General features: G+C 38.0%; 1 protein-coding gene across 1 annotated transcript; it reads left to right on the top strand.

Annotated features, from left to right (window-relative positions):
* Window positions 1–5,292: 5,292 nt before the first annotated feature.
* mxra5b (matrix-remodelling associated 5b) lies at window positions 5,293–22,304 on the top strand. Its single transcript, XM_082175974.1, has 7 exons — window positions 5,293–5,531; window positions 6,397–6,618; window positions 7,805–7,934; window positions 8,106–8,496; window positions 9,950–13,969; window positions 14,763–15,663; window positions 17,270–22,304. The coding sequence occupies exons 2-7, from the start codon at window positions 6,440–6,442 to the stop codon at window positions 19,173–19,175; spliced, it is 7,527 nt and encodes a 2,508-aa protein (XP_082032100.1). The 5' UTR covers window positions 5,293–5,531; window positions 6,397–6,439; the 3' UTR covers window positions 19,176–22,304.
* Window positions 22,305–22,473: the final 169 nt, after the last annotated feature.

The raw sequence follows: 22,473 nt of genomic DNA, 5'->3' as shown, positions 1-22,473 counted from the left end.
ATATTGTAACAAATGCATTGCTAACTAATGAGACCTCATTTCTAAAGCGTTTCAAATTTTAATTAATACTATGGATATGCAATTAATTTACCATGTAATAGAGTTTATTATTATTACTATAACTTTAAATGGTTAAGTTGGTCTTAAAGCGGTCACAGATCTGCATTTTACAACAAAACTCTGAATGCTTCTGTGCTATAAAACGTGAATTCCTTCAATCTCAATTACTAATTAAAATACTTATAAATAAGAAAATGTCTTATGTAACTCTTCATAAAATAAGGTACATTGTCTGCCAGGAACATGAATGCAAATAAAAGTCAAACAAATGGCTTTTGTGTTAGTTTGATGTAGCATGATTTGACACACAGTTCTGTTGTTGTTTTTTTGTAAAACGGCCAATAAAAGCAGCAGTCCAAGATATTTTTAACTCACTCGGGCCTTGGATTGAGTGCTGGACCAGGACCACCCCGAAACCGAGTCCTGGAAGCTGTGTTTACTGAACCGCTGACTAAACAACCTCAGCCCTCACATTACACACACCACGAGTTGCTCAGATGTGAAGAGTCGCATCTTTACATGCATCAGGACACTGCATTCTTTAATTTCCACCCCGCATTTTGAAAAGGTGCAAATGCTTTGGGTGTTTGAAACAAATAGTGACAAATAGTTCATTCTTTGCCATCATTATTATTTATAGTAAAGAATGGTGTCGGATTGCAGAAGGCCAGAAGACGGGTCCTCAGTGGGCGACGCACTTAAAATAGACTGAGGACTTATTTGCCAGAGTAAAACCATGACAATCATGCTAACTTGAATCATTGTCTATGCATATTGATGTTTAAATGCTTGAAAACATAATTTTTTTCCCCATTTAATCTATATTTAATCTGTATCTATATTGTTTAAACAATCCATTTTCAAAAATATTTTTTTCCCCGCAGCAATGTCATCTTTGGTTCCGCATCCAAAACAATTCATAAAATATATTTTTTTTCTCTTATGCTGCGTCCGAAATCATATTCTTTCTGAGTAGGTACTACATTTAGTTTGAAACTTTCTTCACAACTGTTAAAAAATATTTTTGCTGTATATAGCATGAATGTATGGAAGCTTGTTTCCACCACAGAAGAAAAACTAAAATTGTGTGTTATAAGGTCAGAATTGCTTGTTATAAAGTCAGAATTGCGTGTTATAAAGTCAGAATCGCGAGTTATAAAGTCAGAATTGCGTGATATAAAGTCAGAATTGTGAGATATAAAGTCAGAATTGCGAGTTATAAAGTCAGAATTGCGTGATATAAAGTCAGAATTGCATGATATAAAGTCAGAATTGCGTGATATAAAGTCAGAATTGCGAGAAAAAAAGTTAGAATTGCGAGATATAAAGTCATAATTACGAGAAAAAAGTCATAATTGCGTGATATAAAGTCATAATTGTGAGATATAAAGCAGAAATGCGTGATATGAAGTCAGAATTGTGTGTTATAAAGTCAGAATTGCGAGTTATAAAGTCAGAATTGCGAGTTATAAAGTCAGAAATGCGTGATATAAAGTCAGAATTGCAAGATATAAAGTCAGAATTGCGAGTTATAAAGTCAGAATTGCGAGTTATAAAGTCAGAATTGCGTGATATAAAGTCAGAATTGCGTGATATAAAGTCAGAATTGCAAGATATAAAGTCAGAATTGCGAGTTATAAAGTCAGAATTGCGAGTTATAAAGTCAGAATTGCGTGATATAAAGTCAGAATTGCGTGATATAAAGTCAGAATTGCGTGATATAAAGTCAGAATTGCGTGATATAAAGTCAGAATTGCGTGATATAAATTCAGAATTGCGTGATATAAAGTCAGAATTGCGAGAAAAAAAGTTAGAATTGCGAGATATAAAGTCAGAATTGTGAGATATAAAGCAGAAATGCGTGATATGAAGTCAGAATTGTGTGTTATAAAGTCAGAATTGCGAGTTATAAAGTCAGAATTGCGAGTTATAAAGTCAGAAATGCGTGATATAAAGTCAGAATTGCAAGATATAAAGTCAGAATTGCGAGTTATAAAGTCAGAATTGCGAGTTATAAAGTCAGAATTGCGTGATATAAAGTCAGAATTGCGTGATATAAAGTCAGAATTGCGTGATATAAAGTCAGAATTGCGTGATATAAAGTCAGAATTGCGTGATATAAAGTCAGAATTGCGTGATATAAAGTCAGAATTGCGTGATATAAAGTCAGAATTGCGAGAAAAAAAGTTAGAATTGCGAGATATAAAGTCAGAATTACGAGAAAAAAGTCATAATTGCGTGTTATAAAGTCAAAATTACGTGTTATAAAGTCATAATTGCGAGAAAAAAGTTAGAATTGCTTGTTATAAAGTCAGAATTGCGTGAAATAAAGTCAGAATTGCGAGAAAAAAGTTAGAATTGCGTGTTATAAAGTCAGAATTGCGTGAAATAAAGTCAGAATTGTGAGATATAAAGTCAGAAAAGCGAGATATAAAGTCAGAATTGCGAGTTATAAAGTCAGAATTGCGTGTTATAAAGTCAGAATTGCGAGTTATAAAGTCAGAATTGCGAGATATAAAGTCAGAATTGCGAGTTATAAAGTCAGAATTGCGAGATATAAAGTCAGAATTGCGAGATATAAAGTCAGAATTGCGAGATATAAAGTCAGAATTGTGAGTTATAAAGTCAGAATTGCGAGATATAAAGTCAGAATTGCGTGATATAAAATCAGAATTGCGAGATATAAAGTCAGAATTGCGAGATATAAAGTCAGAATTGCGTGATATAAAGTCAGAATTGCGAGATATAAAGTCAGAATTGCGAGATATAAAGTCAGAATTGTGAGATAAAAAGTCAGAATTGCGTGTTATAAAGTCAGAATTGCGAGTTATAAAGTCAGAATTGCGAGATATAAAGTCAGAATTGCGAGATATAAAGTCAGAATTGTGAGATATAAAGTCAGAATTGCGAGTTATAAAGTCAGAATTGCGAGATATAAAGTCAGAATTGCGAGATATAAAGTCAGAATTGCGAGATATAAAGTCAGAATTGCGAGATATAAAGTCAGAATTGCGAGATATAAAGTCAGAATTGCGAGTTATAAAGTCAGAATTGCGTGTTATAAAGTCAGAATTGCGTGTTATAAAGTCAGAATTGCGAGATATAAAGTCAGAATTGCGAGATATAAAGTCAGAATTGCGAGATATAAAGTCAGAATTGCGAGATATAAAGTCAGAATTGCGTGATATAAAGTCAGAATTGCGAGATATAAAGTCAGAATTGCGAGATATAAAGTCAGAATTGTGAGATAAAAAGTCAGAATTGCGTGTTATAAAGTCAGAATTGCGAGTTATAAAGTCAGAATTGCGAGATATAAAGTCAGAATTGCGAGATATAAAGTTAGAATTGCGAGATATAAAGTCAGAATTACGAGAAAAAAGTCATAATTGCGTGTTATAAAGTCAAAATTACGTGTTATAAAGTCATAATTGCGAGAAAAAAGTTAGAATTGCTTGTTATAAAGTCAGAATTGCGTGAAATAAAGTCAGAATTGCGAGAAAAAAGTTAGAATTGCGTGTTATAAAGTCAGAATTGCGTGAAATAAAGTCAGAATTGTGAGATATAAAGTCAGAAAAGCGAGATATAAAGTCAGAATTGCGAGTTATAAAGTCAGAATTGCGTGTTATAAAGTCAGAATTGCGAGTTATAAAGTCAGAATTGCGAGATATAAAGTCAGAATTGCGAGTTATAAAGTCAGAATTGCGAGATATAAAGTCAGAATTGCGAGATATAAAGTCAGAATTGCGAGATATAAAGTCAGAATTGTGAGTTATAAAGTCAGAATTGCGAGATATAAAGTCAGAATTGCGTGATATAAAATCAGAATTGCGAGATATAAAGTCAGAATTGCGAGATATAAAGTCAGAATTGCGTGATATAAAGTCAGAATTGCGAGATATAAAGTCAGAATTGCGAGATATAAAGTCAGAATTGTGAGATAAAAAGTCAGAATTGCGTGTTATAAAGTCAGAATTGCGAGTTATAAAGTCAGAATTGCGAGATATAAAGTCAGAATTGCGAGATATAAAGTCAGAATTGTGAGATATAAAGTCAGAATTGCGAGTTATAAAGTCAGAATTGCGAGATATAAAGTCAGAATTGCGAGATATAAAGTCAGAATTGCGAGATATAAAGTCAGAATTGCGAGATATAAAGTCAGAATTGCGAGATATAAAGTCAGAATTGCGAGTTATAAAGTCAGAATTGCGTGTTATAAAGTCAGAATTGCGTGTTATAAAGTCAGAATTGCGAGATATAAAGTCAGAATTGCGAGATATAAAGTCAGAATTGCGAGATATAAAGTCAGAATTGCGAGATATAAAGTCAGAATTGCGTGATATAAAGTCAGAATTGCGAGATATAAAGTCAGAATTGCGAGATATAAAGTCAGAATTGTGAGATAAAAAGTCAGAATTGCGTGTTATAAAGTCAGAATTGCGAGTTATAAAGTCAGAATTGCGAGATATAAAGTCAGAATTGCGAGATATAAAGTCAGAATTGTGAGATATAAAGTCAGAATTGCGAGATATAAAGTCAGAATTGCGAGTTATAAAGTCAGAATTGCGTGTTATAAAGTCAGAATTGCGAGTTATAAAGTCAGAATTGCGAGATATAAAGTCAGAATTGTGAGATAAAAAGTCACAATTATCTTTTAAAATGTTTTATTCTGTGGCGGAAACAAGCTTCCATATGAATGTGTGTAGTCTTTATGAAATCCGGAGGTACTACATCAGCCATGTGATCTAAGGCTTCACTGTCCTTCACAAATCCTCTCCTGTGGCCTCATGGGATATAAAGTGTCCATCAGATGCGCACGTCAGAATCTCGCTGGAAGTCGTATTTCGCCTTCTTCTTTATGAATACACACACTACTCTGCTGGCGTACTGTTTTTGGCCTTCTACATAGTAGAAAAGTATTCGATATTGGACGCAACGTTAGTGTGAAGAACATTTTCACAATCTTTTCCCCACTATAAAGAACCTCTAGTGGTTCCATGGATGTTCTTCATGAAGTCATCAATGCTAATAAAGAACCTTTATTGTTATTAATAGTGTAGCAAACGCAGTACTTTGTTGTTTTGACCCGGTGGATTAAAGCGAGCAGCTGCGACGGGTCGTTCTCAGAGGAGGGCGAATAATCTGAGGGGTTTTCTCTTTAGCCCCTCCTCACTCAAGCTTGGGTTTCACAATCTCTTTCTGCAGCTCGACGCTCAGTTCCTGTGCAGACGGTGAAGCACCTACAGCTGGAGCCTCATGGAGAGGGGCTTTATCATATGAGCCTTTCAATAAGAAACCCATATTTCTCTGCCTTTTATATTCTGCTCTTTTTTTTATTTATTCTATTGGCTGTTGCATTTATCAAGTATGAGAACCTGGTGAACTTCTAAAAGAGGATGCTGTGATATAATGGTGCATTTCATGAGAAGCTGATCTACTTTAAGGAAATGAAGGCTCGAAAAGTGAACTTTAAGGTGAGTTTCATTTTATTTAAGAATCTGAAAACTTCATCATAACTTTATACATATCTTAAACTTTTGGTTTTTTTCTTGTGCTGCATATAGAAAAAAATTATATTTAGAACTAAAATGCTACTCTTGCTTTGCTTACTCTGAACTTTATATATATATATATATATATATGTGTGTGTGTGTGTATATATGTATGTATATGTATATGTATATGTGTATGTATATATGTATGTATGTATGTATGTATGTATATGTATATATACAGTATGAAGAGTTCAGATGCAAAAGCCTCTAAGTGCCATCTGAAATTTTCTTCTAGAATGATCATTTTTATCAAGCTTGTATATTTAAGTTCAATAATTTTACTTAAATGGCAATGCAAATTACCTGTTAATTGTCATTTAAATGAAATTATTGAACTTAAATATACAAGCTTTATAAAAATGATCATTCTAGAAGAAAATTTCAGATGGCACTTAGAGGCTTTTGCATCTGAACTCTTTCTATATATACTGTATATTTATATATTTTTTATTAATATATTTTTTTATATATATATAATTATTTTTTATTTATTTTTTAGATTTATTGAGAAATTTCTTCATGCATTCATCATTTGACATTGACTGTTGCGCTGCTATTTGTCTTCATGCTTGCTTAGTTTAATTCCTAAAGAAATTGATTTTAATTGAGTTTGGAAATATCCTTAAGGATAGCAAAAAGGAATTTGATTATAATTTGGAACTAATCGAGATCTCATGGAGGAATAAAGCATGAAAAAATAAGCTTAAAATGTTCAGTTTATCCAGCAGGATAATATATATTTGAGTCCATAGATGTTCTTTTGTGTCGGCTGTGTGTGTCTCAGTGATAGAGGACCGTGAAAGCTTCAGAATAACCTCCCGTTGATCATGGGCTCCTCGTGCGTCGGGCTGATGCTGATGCTGATGTCGCTGGTCAGTCCGGGCTCCAGTGGAGTGTGTCCTCGTCAGTGCGCGTGTTCGGTGTCCGCTGAGGTTCACTGCACCTTCCGTGCGCTCGCCACCGTGCCCACCGGCATCTCCAGACAAGTTCTGCGCATTAATTTTGGGTAAGTCACTTCTAATCATGTTCTCTAGTGTAATGCATGGCAGGTTTATGTTACGATCTTATATCTGACTATTATTGACCAGGAAACATTATACAGTTAATAAAACTCTGATACGTTATATAGAGGAAGTTGTCAAAATGGAACAAGCCTAATATAGTCTTTATAGTTTATTATAATATAGTAAGTTGTATACTATGGTGTTACTAGTAACACCATAACAACCACCCAGAACACCATAGCAACCGCCTAGCAACACCCTAGCAACCACCCAGCTCATCTAGCAACCACCTAGCAACAGCATAGCAACCACCCAGAACACCCTTGCAACCACCTAGCAACCACCCAGAACACCTTAGCAACCCACTAGAAACACCCTAGCAACTTTAAACTACTTCAAACTATACTTTAAACTTTAAACTACTTAAAACTTCTAACTACTTAAAACTTCCAACTACTTTAAACTTTAAACTACTTTAAATTTTAAACTACTTTAAACTTCTTCAAATTTTCTGGTCCAAACTTTCTCAAGCCAACTTAAAGTTTGTCTCGACAAACTTTTTAATCTAATTATAATATAGCTAAAATAGTTTAAATCTCACAATATCGGACTTTATAACTCACAATTCTGAGAAAAAAGTCAGAATTGCGAGATAAAAAGTGGCAATTAATTTTTTTTATTTTTATTTTTTATTGCTTGGCAGAAACAAGCTTCCAAAGTTTGGGGTGTTACAAATTATTTTGAAATCAACAAAAGTTTGAGAGAAAATTGCTAGAGAGAGAACAATCATTTACATCATGTGACTTGTGGCTCAAAACCTTGCTGAATTACTCAAATATAGACCTTGAATCAAGCCATCCATGTTATATACATGTGCATAAAAATAGAGCTTTTTTTTTGTTATAATATAACTTCAGCGTAAAGAAATAACCCATGTTTGGAAGCTTGTTTCTGCCACAGAATAAAATAAAAGGTTATTTCAAGGTTTTTTATTCTCACAGTTGTGTAGTTGTGAAGTTATAACTCACAATTCTGACATTCTTTCTCACAATGGTGAGTTATAAACTTGTAATTGTGAGAAAAAAGTCAGAATTGTGAGAAGAAAAGGTTGCAAGCTTCCATCCTGATGATTAAATGCAGCTTAATTTTGAAAATATGATTGAAAACAATGTTTTTACTATTTAACAGGTTTAACGCTATAAATCACATCACAGACGTCTCTTTTGGTGGCCTTCGAAAGCTGGAGCTACTGATGATGCACGGCAACAATGTGCAGAAAATATCAGATGGTGCTTTTCAGGATCTCGTTTCCTTGCAGGTAAAAGCACATTAGCACTTAATTTAGCTCTAATTAATTAGTAAATTTGCTCTAGTTTGACCGGTGAATGTAAAAGTATGCACTTCGGTTGCTCAAAGGACATACTGGCTTGGTATTTTGTCATAATAACTCAGAGTTCACTGCCAAAGAGTGAATGTGTCTTTCCTGCAGGTTTTAAAAATGAGCTACAACAAACTGAGAGTCATTACCGGGCACACCTTCTCTGGTTTGACGGGCCTTATTAGGCTTCATCTGGACCACAACCGCATAGAGTTCATCCACCCGGATGCGTTCAGTGGGATGACGTCGCTCCGTTTGCTCCACCTAGAGGCCAACCATCTGCAAAAGCTCCATCATGCTACTTTCAGCACCTTCTCACTGCTCCAGCGTTTCCCCGTGTCCAGCCTGAAGCATCTGTATCTCTCCGACAACCTCCTGCGCACACTACCCAGAAACATGCTGGAGAACATGCCTCAGCTGGAGAGCCTCTTCTTATGTGGAAACCCGTGGAGCTGCGACTGCCGGATGAGCTGGATACAGGATTGGAGCGCACGCAATTCAGGTAAATCATCTGTGTCCGAGTGCTTTAAATGTTCACGCTGTTATCAAATACATTTGAATTTCCTGAAGAAAATCTCAGCGTTTGTGCAGCAGCAGAAGAATAATGTTAGAGTTTAAGGTCAGTTCAGGTTGCAGTCTTTGTTTATGTGTAAAGAAAATACTTACAATTACATTTCAGTATGATCAGAATTGATCATTTACCAACGACCTCATCACTATCTGTTGCATTTTAAATGCTGAATATTCTATGAATGTAAGCAGGGCCTAAAAAATGTACCAGCCATAAATATTTTTTACCAGCCATGAAAAACGGGCAGTAATGACACAAAAATGTTTAGATACCAGTGAACATTCACAGTTCTCTATTCCAATGTTGATACCACAGCTAAAACAACTAGCCAAACTAATATAAATTTAAAACATTATTACAGACAAGTAAACAGTCAGTAATAAAATAAGAAAAAATAATCATATAACAAGCAAAAGAACAAATAAATACAATATAACAAAGATACAAATTAAATAAACAGTGCTTTTCAGCTTTTTCATGTAGATTTGACAGCAGTTTCCAGGTACAGGAATTTAATAAAGCAATCAAATAATAAAATAACACTGCATAGTCTTCACTGTAACCACTCACAAGAGCAGTGAGTGATTTTTTTTTCTTTGTCCTTTGTTGTTTAACATTAAAAACAGATAGCAGCAGGAATATTAGGCTGCTGTCACTTTAAGAGCGAATGCACCGATCCAATACACTGATACTGTTACACATGCGTTTACTTTCTCAACTGTTTACGTTCACTTAAGACGTAACTGACTATGTTTACTTGGATACTCGCTATTTGTTTACATCATTTTCTGTGAATTTGTACGTTCAAGTGCAAGTAGACGTGAAAGACATCTCAGTTTAGTCTGAAACGCGGATTTTTGGCAAATCGCTTCAGATGTTTGCGCACAAAACTTTCCACACGGCACGCGAGTAACGAAATGAGCTCCCTTTCGTGTCTTCTTGAACTTGAATATTTTAATGATCAAGGCTTAAACTTTCGTGATGATGCAGCGCTGGCTCATCAACTATCATCATTCACGTTTGTAAGCATTCACGCATTGTTAGAATTCATAAAAATGTTACCGGCCAACTGGCAAGTGACACCGTTTCATATACTCACCAATTTTTATCGCATTTGGCACTCACCGAGTTTTAATTTAAGGCCCTGAATGTAAGTCAAAGAAGGATTTTAAACTAAAAAACCTGAGCTGAATTAATTGCAGAAGTTAAGTACTGAGGGTTAGAATACAATTGAATGCATTTTTCACAATTTTAATAGTTACAAAGCAGCAAGTGAGAAAGCCTAAAAAGCTTTATAAGCATAACAAAAAGTATCTGCTGTTTAGGTCTATGATTGAAGTACAAATTCCATCTTCTAAAGTCTGCATTTATTTCCTTTTCCAAGGGGTGATGAAATGCAAGAAGGACAAAACATTTGTCAGCGGTCAGCTATGTCCACTGTGCTCATTTCCTAAACACCTTAAAGGACGAGACATCTCGGATCTTAAAGAGTTCATCTGCTCTGGACCAGCTATCAGCTCTCCAGGAAAAAACATCTTACATGAGGACAACATCGGTGAACTTCTGCCCATCGACAGGATCAAACCACCTTTCGGAAATGTCTCCTTTGGTTTATCCGACGAGCACGGGACTAAAGTGGACTTGATCTGCCAAATACTTGAACCAAGAGAGGCCACTAAAATCAGCTGGAATTACACTAAATCTCTGCAGATCGCTGCTAACGTGACTTTATTCATTGACGTGGAGTGTCCCGTGGACAGAGACAGCTATGAAAGCTTTTGGAGGCTTCTTGCGTACTACAGTGAAGTTCCCATGCATCTGCGAAGAGAAATCATGCTGAGCCGAGAGCCGGAGCTGAGCTACAGATACAGACAGGACATTGAAAAGGACTCCTACTTTTACACTGGTGTCCGAGCTAATGTTTTAACCCATCCACCTTGGCTCATGCAGTCCTTCATGAACATCAAGTTAAACAGGCCTTATTCCTCCTCCAAAAGTGTGAGACTCATTCTTAGTACTCATTTGACAACCACCACAGACGAGGAGCTCGTCAGATCTTGGGTCATGATTGAAGATGATAATAAAACCCAGACGAGCTTCAGTTCTGTTGTCGGTGGTATGATTGAAATGGACTGCCGTGTGCAAAGCTCTGGAAATGCAGCCGTTCAATGGATGATGCCCGATGGGTCGAAGATTAAAGCTGGATTTAGCTCGACCGACAACAGAGTGACCGTCTCTAGAAGCGGCAAGCTTCACGTTAAATCCGTCGAGCACAGAGACTCTGGCGTGTATTACTGCATTGCTGAGATTGCAGGAGATATCGATGTTCTGCCTTTCCGCTTATCAGTTATGGAGTCTTCAAGCCCTCTTCCAGGTCAAGAGGTTGGAAATGCTTTAAGTAAGTTTGTTGGCGAGTCTGCTTCTTTGCCCTGTCTTACTACGGCAACACCAGATGCGGTGGTGAATTGGATATTTCCAGATGGCAGTGTACTGAATGCCAACGCAAATACATCCAAGGCTTCAGTCTTTTCCAATGGGACTTTGTTCCTTCCTCATAGTCAGCTTAACAACAATGGATATTACAAATGTGTCGCCATGAACCACCATGGTGTTGATGTACTGGCTACTAAACTAACTGTCATGAGACGGAGAGTAATTCAGCCACTGCGACAGTATCCCGTTAGACCTCAGTCGGCCGCGGGAGTGTCCACTAAGGTAAAAGCCTTTTTGGAAGATGTGGAAGATGCTTCTGGAGATGGTTCTGAAACTCAAGAGAGAAAAGAACCAAACAGAAGCTTTATTAATCGAAGGAGGGGTCCGAATGCAAGAATACAAGGCAACTTTCGCCGTAGACGGCCCTTTAGAAAGGGCATGCATGGAGAACCAAAAAGAACTGCCGTCACAAATCAAAGAACTGTTAATGGTAAGAACAAAATAGACCCCCTGGAATGGGCTAAACTTTTGTCCAAAATCCGTGAGAAAACATCTCCAAATAACTCATCAATTCACATTGTCCAACATGGCACTCCTGAGAAAAGTCTACAGATGGGGAATGAAGATCATCCAGGATCGATTGACAACACCGAGAGTTCTTCTGGTGACTCCGGTCTACAGGAGGAATCAAACACTTTCAGCACTCTACACCAAACGGATGTTTACCACACACATGCAATTACACCTCATATTGAGGGACAAAATTATAACATCTACCAAACGGCACCTCCAGAATTACACACTAGCTCAGACAAAGTGTCTTACATCTCAAATCCCACATCTGGACCTCATTATGTTATGACAGAGGTGAACGTTGCTGAAGGAGGGTATGCGAGTACCATAAGTGCAGAGAATAACCATGTATACTCCGGGTCTGTCATCAAACCGATGTCTGAGACAGAAAATGAACTTAATTTCTCCGGAAAGACTGGTGTGCAGTCGCAGATTGGAGAGTTTGATTCCGGACAGCTTGAAAGCACTTCATTTTCTACCACATCAACCGGCAGCATTAGCCCGACAAGTTCAACACAATCGAGAACAAAAGATCACTGGAGCTCAAGGCGAAGATTTGGAGGCAGACGACGGATAAAATTCAGAAGGCCACTGCCAAACCTTGCTAAAAAAAGACCTTGGGTAACATCTACAGCTGCAGGAGTTCATGTACCAACTGTAACTTTGAAAACAGATCCCAGAAAGCCAACTGAAGACGCATTAATCCATCCAGCTACTACAACGACTGCTCACATTGACTCCACATCTCCAGCTGAAAGCACGTCAATCCATCCAACTATCCTAGTAACTACTAGTATGTCTGAATATCCGAGCACTACCCACATATTCCCCACAACCCTATCTGAAGGCTCGTCAGTCCATCCATCTAGTTCTCACTTTTATCCTACAGTGCAGAGAGAATTAACAAATGCCATTGAGGAAATTGCAATCTCCCTCCCGGTTGAGACAACTGGTCCAGAAATCCACAAAGTAAAGGCAAGTAATTTCCTCCAAATTCAGGAGATGACAAGCTCTACATCTCACCCCATGAGCACAACATCAGCGACAGTGTCTTGGGTTTCGGGGCTAGAAAATAAAGACATTAGTTCTTTAGAGGAGGAAGAGGATGGAAGCATTGCATCCGCCGAGGAGATGGACGAGTACATGGTTCCCATGAGTGTAGCTCCAACATCTCGATATGGCACTGAAACTGCCCCGATGACAACTGCTCGGCAGGAGTTCACAAGCACGCTTTCAGCAGCGTTACCAAAAGCCAACACAGAGATTGATCCAACAGAGATCAGCTTTACGTTGGACGCAGACGGGCTGGATTTCTTGAACTTACCCGAATCACACTTTAGAGATGATCTAAGAGAGAACGATACATTGGAAGCAACTAGTACAAAAGAAAATGTTACTTCCATAGAAGAATCTATTATCACCTCCATTCCACAAACCCAAGACCACTCGCTTTCACAACCAAATCCAAACTTTAAAGAAAAAGAATCAGTTTACAACAAGATTTCTTTTTCCTCAACACCAGAGACTCCTACAGAATCTGTTGGGACACAAATCGAGTCTTTAGCTACAAGTTCACAAATGCCAACTCATACTACTCGCAGTAAAACCAATGTGATAAACTTCTTACAACCAAACTTGATTTCTAATGAAGACCAAAGGGAAAGGTTAGTCAATGAACTCGATGAACCTACAACATCACTGAATACTTCACCCACAATTACATTACCAGCAACTACAGTCATGATTCCCATTACAACCCAACTTACTAGAATAATATCACCATCTACTACACTGTCGACAACAGCCACATTATATTCTTTTACTACTACTACTACTACTACTACTACTACTACTACTACACCTGCTCTAAAGTTAACACCCAGTTATCTCATACCGGACAACAGAATCCCATTTTACTCAAGAAATCCTGGAACGAACTACATAGATTCCGGGCACAGGGAAAGAATTCCCAGCAGTAATCACAGGTATCCGTACTATTATAATAGAAACCCATCTGTCAATATGAGACCCAGTATTGTCAGAACACTGTCCACGACCACCTCATCTGTGGATTTAAACTCTGTCAACAACATCAAATCAACTACAGCCCCTAAAATATTGACAGCAACTGCGAGATCAGCCGACTCGAGTCCCACAACTACACCAAGCACCACACAGCCAAACAACCAAATTCAGATTCCTCAATCCAGAAACAGACAGTCGAGTGCAGTTCTTTCATCTCAAGGATCGCAAACTCTTCCCGTCCTGCAAATGAGACCCAGAATCACTGCTGCCAAACTGCACACAGTCACTGTGAATGCTGGGACAGATGTGCAGTTACCATGTGATTCTGTGGGGGAGCCGAAGCCCCTCCTGACCTGGACCAAAGTCTCCACAGGTAACGCTCATATGACATGATGACATGACAAGTATTCAGAATATAGAGTATAATTTTAATGCATAAACCAAAAGTGATCTTGATACTTTGTTTAAAGTTTTAGAACAGTTTCCCAAATGTTAAATGTGTTGTTTTTTTTCTTATAGGTTTCCACACTTTTGTTTTCTTATTTTTTCAATCTCTCTTTCTTTATATATATTAGAGACTATGGAGAGATTATGAAAATAAAAAGGATTTTTGTGTTTTTTGTGCATATACAGTATATATACACACACTCACATATTTGCACAAAAACAAAATATACTTTCTCTCACACACACACACACACACGTTATAATATTACATTATATATGTATGTGTGTATATATATATATATATATATATATATGTATGTATATGTGTGTGTATATATATATATATATAATGCTATATTATACAATATATATTATATAAATACACACACATAAATATAAATATGTTTGTGTGTGCATATATATATATATATATATATATATATATATATATACACACACACACATATATAACAATTATATTATTACATTTTAAAGATATGTTATCAATTTAAAAATATATATTAATTAGAATTTGTTATAGAGACTAGGCTATTAATTTGACACTTTTGTTGTCTTCGCTCTCTCTCTCTCTCTCTCTCTCTCGCTCTCTCTCTCTCTCTCTCTCTCTCTCTCTCTCTCTCTCTCTCTCTCTCTGTATATTTGTAGAAGCTCTTCACAGATGCAAATTAATGAATCCTTCCACATTTCATTTCCCCCAGGAGCTGTCATGTCAACCAACACCAGAATCCAGCGTTTTGAAGTCCAGTCCAACGGCACATTTGTCATCCGCAGTGTTCAGCTTCAGGACCGCGGGCAGTACCTGTGCAGCGCTCGCAATCTCCACGGCACCGATAATATGATGGTGACCCTGGTGGTGTCGGCCCACGGGCCCAAGATGACCCTTCCACGTCATCAAGATGTGACGGTGTTCCTAGGAAACAGTGCACTCTTGGAATGCCAAGCACAAGGTCTCCCAATCCCAAACATTAGCTGGGTGCTTCCAAACCGTTCGGTGGTGCGCAGCGTTAGTAACACCGAACAGAAGATCATGCTCTTCGCCAATGGAACGCTTCAAGTCAAGCAAACCAATTACATGGACAAGGGCATCTACAAATGCATAGCGAGCAACGCCGCCGGAGCCGACATGCTTTCCGTGAGGCTCCAAATTGCAGCGTTGCCTCCCAAGATCCAAGAGCAGCGTTGGGAAAACCACACCGTTTCTGACGGCCAGTCAGCGTTCATTCACTGCACCGCTAAAGGCTCGCCGAGTCCAGCAATCCGATGGGTCACGGTGACCGGCACGCAGCTTCGCCCCTCACAGTTCATCAACAGCAACTTGTTTGTTTTCCCCAACGGGACGCTGTTTATTCGCAATCCTACGGAGAAGGATTCTGGGAATTATGAATGTGTTGCTGTGAATTCTGTGGGCGTGGTTAAAAGGAGTGTAAATCTGCAGGTGAAGAGGAACTCGACTTCTGCCAGGATCATGTCCGCTTCTGCACACAACACCGATGTCCGATACGGATCTCGACTGAGTCTCGACTGTTCGGCCACTGGAAGCCCCAATCCTAGGATCATCTGGAGGACACCTTCGAAAAAACTGGTTGATGCATATTACAGGTACAGGAATTTGTATATTACCATGTTTTCATTTGGGATTTGTGCTTACAGGGGTCAATTAATGAGGAATCAATCATGTCACCAATGACTATTGAGTGTTTAGAAACTTGTTTAGGATACTTGTATTTCAAGATCCGTGATCATTTTGGCCTAATTTGAAGCATATGAGTGGCACAATTCAGTCTGTGAATCTGTCACAATCTAATGCAAAGAGGCCTAATGACGAGAATTGAATGATAGTAAAGTTAAATATATAATAACACCCTCAGTTTGAGCACAACAACATGTTGTGACTCATTTCACTTGTAAAGAAGGCATTTATAAGTCTTTAATGCGCTGATCCATGATAATTTCAGTCTAATCTGAACAGTTTAAGAGGCACATTTCTAACATTTCACATTTCACAATCTAATGCAGACTTTTGTAAAGAGGCTGAATGATGCAAATTGAATGATGGGAATGTTAAATAATAAACATAAATAGGCTAATAAAACATTTCACATGCAAAGAGGGCATTTATAAATCTTAAATGCACCACAGCCAAAAAAATATATTAATTCTAAAAGTAAAAGTTAATTGAAACAACAAAAAAGTAGTTAAAAAGAATATAAATCTGTTAACCACAGATACTAGATACACACATAATGATTCGTACGGTCTCTGGCCTCTTTGAAATTCCTTTAATTATCTCCATATACGCTGTTGGAAACAGAGCATGATTAACATAATAGCAAAACAACATGAAGTGTAATTAATTACAGAGGACAGGCAAATAAGAAGAATATAAATGGATACAGAAGGAAATAAAAAACAACAATGCAGTGAAGCAAAAATGAAACATTAGTTCTGAATTAACAACATTTGTTTGACAGTCGATCATTGGAAACATTGGCACCGATGGTCTCTGCTCAGGCTTATATATTAGAGACCATGCAGCCTTGATCTCATTAGGATTCTTGTATAAATTTTTGGTCCTACCACACATTTTTTATTACGTTTGGATAAAACGTAAAAGACCACTACTAAAACATAGACCATTTTGCATATGTGCCACTGTAGAGATGGAAATAGGCATTGTTTATGTGTACATGTGAGCGGTTGTTTGCTGAAAATTCGGGTGTTGCTGACATTAGAAATCAAGGATTTCAGAAAGAGTAAAGTTTTTTTTTATTTAGTTTTTTTATGCTCTTGGATCTAAAAAAACCACGGGAAATGTCATTTTTCACTGGAATGAAGTTTAGAGTTCTTATATCTCAAAAACACAAGGTAAATTTGATTGGTCATGATACTCTGTTTTACTCTGTTAACCTTGAAATGATTTTTAATCCAAATTTAGTTGTAGAATTTTTAGGAAAAATGAATCTTAAATCTCTTTAGTTCTATTCAAATTTTTAATAACTCGAGTAAGTTTTTGCCACGACAGTAATGCACATTGTTCCACTGAAAGGAAGTATGATTTCTAAAAATATTTTGTTTGATTGTACATTGAACTCTTTAATCTCTAAAGATCATCAATGAAAATGTGATTCCTCCAATTATATGAACCCTTTAATAAATAATACATACTAGTATCAGTATGTAACCTCTCTCTTATGTCTCGTTTCAGCTTTGATCGCAGAATGAAAGTGTTCGCTAACGGCACCCTCACCATCACGTCAGTGACCGAGAACGATGAGGGCGACTATCTCTGTGTGGCCAGAAACAAAATGGGCGACGACTACGTTCTCCTTAAAGTCAACGTGATGATGAAAGCCGCTAAAATCGACCACAAGTCCCTGAGCGATCGCAAGGTGTCGTACGGAGGAGAGCTGAAAGTGGACTGCGTCGCTTCGGGTTTTCCCAATCCAGAGATCACGTGGAGTCTTCCCGACGGTACCATGGTGAACAGCATCCCACAGTCCCACGATAACTCGATCCGCACCAAGAGATACGTGATGTTCGACAATGGCACGTTGTATTTAAACGAAGTGGGAATGAAAGAGGAAGGCGACTACACGTGCTATGCCGAGAATCGGATTGGGAAAGATGAAATGAAGGTTCACATCAAGGTCTTGGCGGATGCTCCGATCATCCGAAACAATGCTTACAGCGTAATCAAAGTTCCTTACGGAGAAACAGGCGTCCTCAACTGCAGCGCCAAAGGAGAACCGATTCCCAGAATCACATGGACGTCTCCGGATCAACGCGTCATCGCGCCAGTATCCGAAAACTACCAGGTCTCCAACGATGGCACTTTACATATTCAGAAAATCCAAAGGTTTCACGCCGGAAATTATACTTGCTCCGCCAGGAATGTTGTGGGAATGGACAAGAAAGTCGTTTATGTTGAAGTCCTTGTGTCGTCGCCGGTCATCAACGGATCCGAGAGTCCCGGGATCATCCGTAAAACTGTCGTGAAGGATCAGCATGTGCTTTTAGACTGCAAAGCAAATGGGAACCCAGTGCCAAAGATCATGTGGGTGTTTCCCAACAACGTCGTGTTTCCCGCGCCGTACTACGGCTCACGGATCACGGTCCACCTCAACGGATCGCTGGACATCCACGCGGCGCGGATAAGCGATTCTTCTACGTTGCTTTGCATCGCTCGCAATGAAGTTGGAGAAACCAAACTCAAAGTTCAACTTGAGGTGACCGAGGATGTTGAAAAGCCACGGTTGAGAAGTCTTCCCACAGAGTCCGTCTCGCTTACCAGTGGGAAACCATTGAGTCTAAACTGTTCAATAGAAGGAAAACCGACTCCGGAGATCACATGGATTCTCCCTAACGGGACTTCTCTTCTCAAGGGAACCAGCATTTTCCGTTTCAATCACCGGTTTGATGGAACGCTGGTCATTCGAGAGCCGACGGTTTCTGAGGTTGGCCGATATCGGTGCGTTGGGCGAAACAGCGCTGGATACGTTGAGCGGATTGTGACGTTAGAGCCCAACAGAAAACCAGACATCGTAAAACAGTACAGCTCACTCGTTAGCATCATAAACGGTGAGAATCTGCAGCTTAACTGTATGTCCGCCGGTTATCCGTCGCCTAAACTCACGTGGACTTTACCGAACGGAGTCGTCCTAACAAGGCCACACGCCACAGGTCGTTACGCTGTTTTGAATAACGGCACTTTATCCGTACAAAGAACATCTGTGTATGACAGGGGAATGTACGTCTGCCAGACTGTCAGTGAATTTGGATCTTCCAGTCTGTCGGTTTCGGTGATCGTAATCGCGTATCCTCCGCGAATAACCAGAGGACCCGCGCCGGTAACCTACGCCCGTCCCGGTGTAGCGGTTCAGCTGAACTGCATGCCTCTCGCCACACCGAAGGCTGAGGTGGTTTGGGAAATGCCTGACGGTCTTCAACTGAAGGTCGGCGTCCAGCCGCGTCTTTACGGAAACAAGTATCTCCATCCGCAGGGTTCACTGGTCATACAAAACCCTTCTGGGAAAGACAACGGCGTCTATAAGTGCACCGCCAAGAACGTGGTGGGAAGCGACAGCCGATCAACGTACGTCTACGTGTTTTGATCAAGCGACTGCCTCTCTCTTGAATCAACACTGAAGTGACTTAAACTGCAGTTCATCGACTGGCCACTAGAGACAGGCTGCAAAAGAGAGTCAATCCCATGTTAAAATGCCCAACTTTGCAGCAGAAAAAAACATGTTTACAGCCTGGTACAAAAAGTGGGTTTGGTCTATATAGCTAATGTTACCCCTTATGACGACTGTGACGGGGGTGAATATTTTTATAACTCATCCGTTTAAATTATATTAAGCCTTAAAGTTCTGCATAATTAAGGGCGTGGCCACTTGAGTGACAGGTGGATTGCCGCTGATGTCACTTCTAGCCGTTTGTCTGCTGTCTGTTAACGTCAGGTCACCTCAGCTAGTCCGCCTCGCTGCACATTTTCGGTTGAGTGACGCTGCCAAGATGGCGACGGCCAGCTCCGCCCACTTTAGGCTTCAAAAACACTCTTCAGAAACCCACGGGTGACGTCACGAACACTATGTGCATAATTTCTCTATGGTTTTAATACAAACTAACTTTACAGACATGCCCGAAGAACTGCCTTAGAGAGTGTATGTGCTGTTTATACAAAAAAATATATATATTTTGGAAACACAATATGTGTTTTGAACATTTTCTACTGACCATCTTGTAAATATGAAAACGTGATGTATTAATCCATGAAGCAAGCAAGTTGGTTACGTTAATGGACATATTCTTGGGAATTTTATCGGAAAGTCAATCGGAAATTGAACTCTCTGCAAACTTCACAAATTTCTACATATATATGCTTATTTGTTAATTTAATGTTTTGATATTTTATTGTGGTTTTATTCATCAATAAGAGCCATTTAACACATTTTACCATGATTAAATTCATTGATATATCTTTACAATTAGGTCCTAATTAATGCATTAACTAACATTGGGGAAATACATTTGTTGCCATTTTTATCAATCTTTGTTAACGTTATTAAATAAAAATACAACTGGTTATTGATGTTAGCTCAGGTCTATTAAATAATATCTATTTAACAATGGATTAATAGCCTAAATGTTGAATTAACATTAGCTAAGATTAATGCATGAGTTTAACATTTACTAGTACATTATTCAAATCAAAAGTTGCATCTGTTAATATTATTTAATGTGTCTGAGATAACATGAACTAACAATGAACAGTTGTTTTTATTAACTAACGCTAACAAAGATTAACAAATACTGTAACGAGTATATTACAGATTGTAAGTTGATGTTAATTAATGCATAAACTATCATTCGCCTCCGTTTAGCAGATGCTTTTATCCGAAGCATTAGTGACGGAGATTACTGATGTGGGGAAAATGCAATAGCGAACCAGCAATCAGTCATTTTCTCTTTCAGACAGTAAGAATTCGTACTAATAATATTTGCTTGTTGGTACGGCTGTGTCTCAGACGCAGTGAACCTCTCCAGTGTCTGCTGACTTACATGAGCATCTCGACTAACATTTGCATTTATGTATTTTTGACGCAAAGTTATGATCCAAAACGCTTCCAATAGAGGAACGATGGCAATTGGTCTCAGAGCAAACAATGTTCAAAGTGCACAATGTCAAGTTTATTAGAGAGTTAGATTGCTACACTGCACAAAAAAAGAGAAAAAAACATCTTTCTCAGTATCTTTTTATTTTAATTTTTTTTTTATTACAAAACATTCTTAAATCAAGATACATTTACTGGAGAAGCAAAATTTTTCTGAAGAAAAATAAATAAATCACCCAAATTAAGTGAGTGTATAAGAAGCATTATCTGCCAGTGTGGTCAGAAAAATTTATTTAATTAAAAGGAAAAACAACATTATTTTTCAGCACCCTAGCAACCACCCAAGTAACCTAGCTACCCAAAGCGACACCCTAGCAACCACCCCGGTAACCTAGCAACACCCTAAAAACTCCATAACAAACAATTTGTCTGAGAGACTTGAAACCTTCAAACTGAGCTCTCTCTCTCTCTCTCTCTCTCTCTCTCTCTCTCTATCTCTATCTCGCTCTATCTCTATCTCGCTCTTTTTCTCGCTCGCTTTATCTCTCTATCTCACTCTCTCTATCTCTCGCTCTCTCTATCTCTATCTCGCTCTATCTCTCTCTCTCTCTCTATCTCTCTCGCTCTCTCTCTCACTCTCTCTCTCGCTCTATCTCTCTCTCTCTCTCTCTCTCTCTCGCTCTATCTCTCGCTCTATCTCTCGCTCTATCTCTCTCGCTCTCTCTCACTCTCTCTCTCTCATAACTTCTCATTTAAGCTATTTCACACTTCAAGCTTTTACAGTTACTTCAATCTTTCAGGCTAGGCTTTCTCAAGCTAACATTAAAGTTTGTTCTCACACTTATATAAACTCAGTCATGTTGCTTCTCCAGTATCTTGTATAATGTATCTTCTTGATTTAAGAAAGTTTGGATATTTGTGCTGGAAACAAGAGAGAAACACTGAGGAAGAACATCCTCAACTCATCATCATCCTCTGCATGTGTAAAGTGAACGTAATCGCTTCGAGAGAGTGAGAAATACAGATGCTCTTTCTTCAGCTTCTGTTGCAGCACATGAGTGACAGCAGTTTAATATTAACATGTTGCTAATATTAAGTGCAATTACACATTTTTATTATTCTTATGAAACTTATTGGTGCTTTTCAGCATTGTAAATATTTTCTGATCATTGTGTGTCATCCTGAAAATGTTTTTCTAGGCTTAGCACAATGCATTCTGGACTTTATGCAATATGTTTCCTCAGATTTTGGCCAAAAAATGTCTTTTTATCAGGTTTAGAGACGCAGCTCGATGAGGCTCGACTGACAGGAAAATAAAGTGATGATGTTTATCAGATGTAATCAGGGATGAGTGACAGTGCACATTAATGTTGAGCGTTGTTCTACTTCTGCACTGAAGAACTAAAGTTTCACTCGCAGTAAATGTCACAAACAATTACAAGGAAAGGGAATTAAATGAGAAATTTTGAAGTACAAAAACTGAAAGTTTTTTCTTGTAAAACGAACTCCAATAATCTTTGGTTTATTTACAAATATTTTTTTTTTTTACAGTCTGAGGTAAATAATGTAAATGGAGATTTACAGCTTGTCTTTAGTAGAAACTGGTGAAATAAAGTTAATACTGAATATTGTTCACATAAAAAAGTCTTTATTTAGATATGTTTATGCCGCCTTTGTGTATCATCTCTCTTTTATTTTAATCAATTATTTGTCCACATTATAACTGAATGAACATTTTATTATTTATAAACACCGTCTTGGAAATTGATTGGCCTGAAAATACATTTTTCATACT

This window comes from Leuciscus leuciscus (genome assembly GCF_965113295.1).
Source record: "Leuciscus leuciscus genome assembly, chromosome: 7".
Classification (NCBI taxonomy): domain Eukaryota; kingdom Metazoa; phylum Chordata; class Actinopteri; order Cypriniformes; family Leuciscidae; genus Leuciscus; species Leuciscus leuciscus.
Note: the sequence above shows the minus strand (reverse complement) of the source record. Positions and strands in the feature narration are given on the sequence as shown.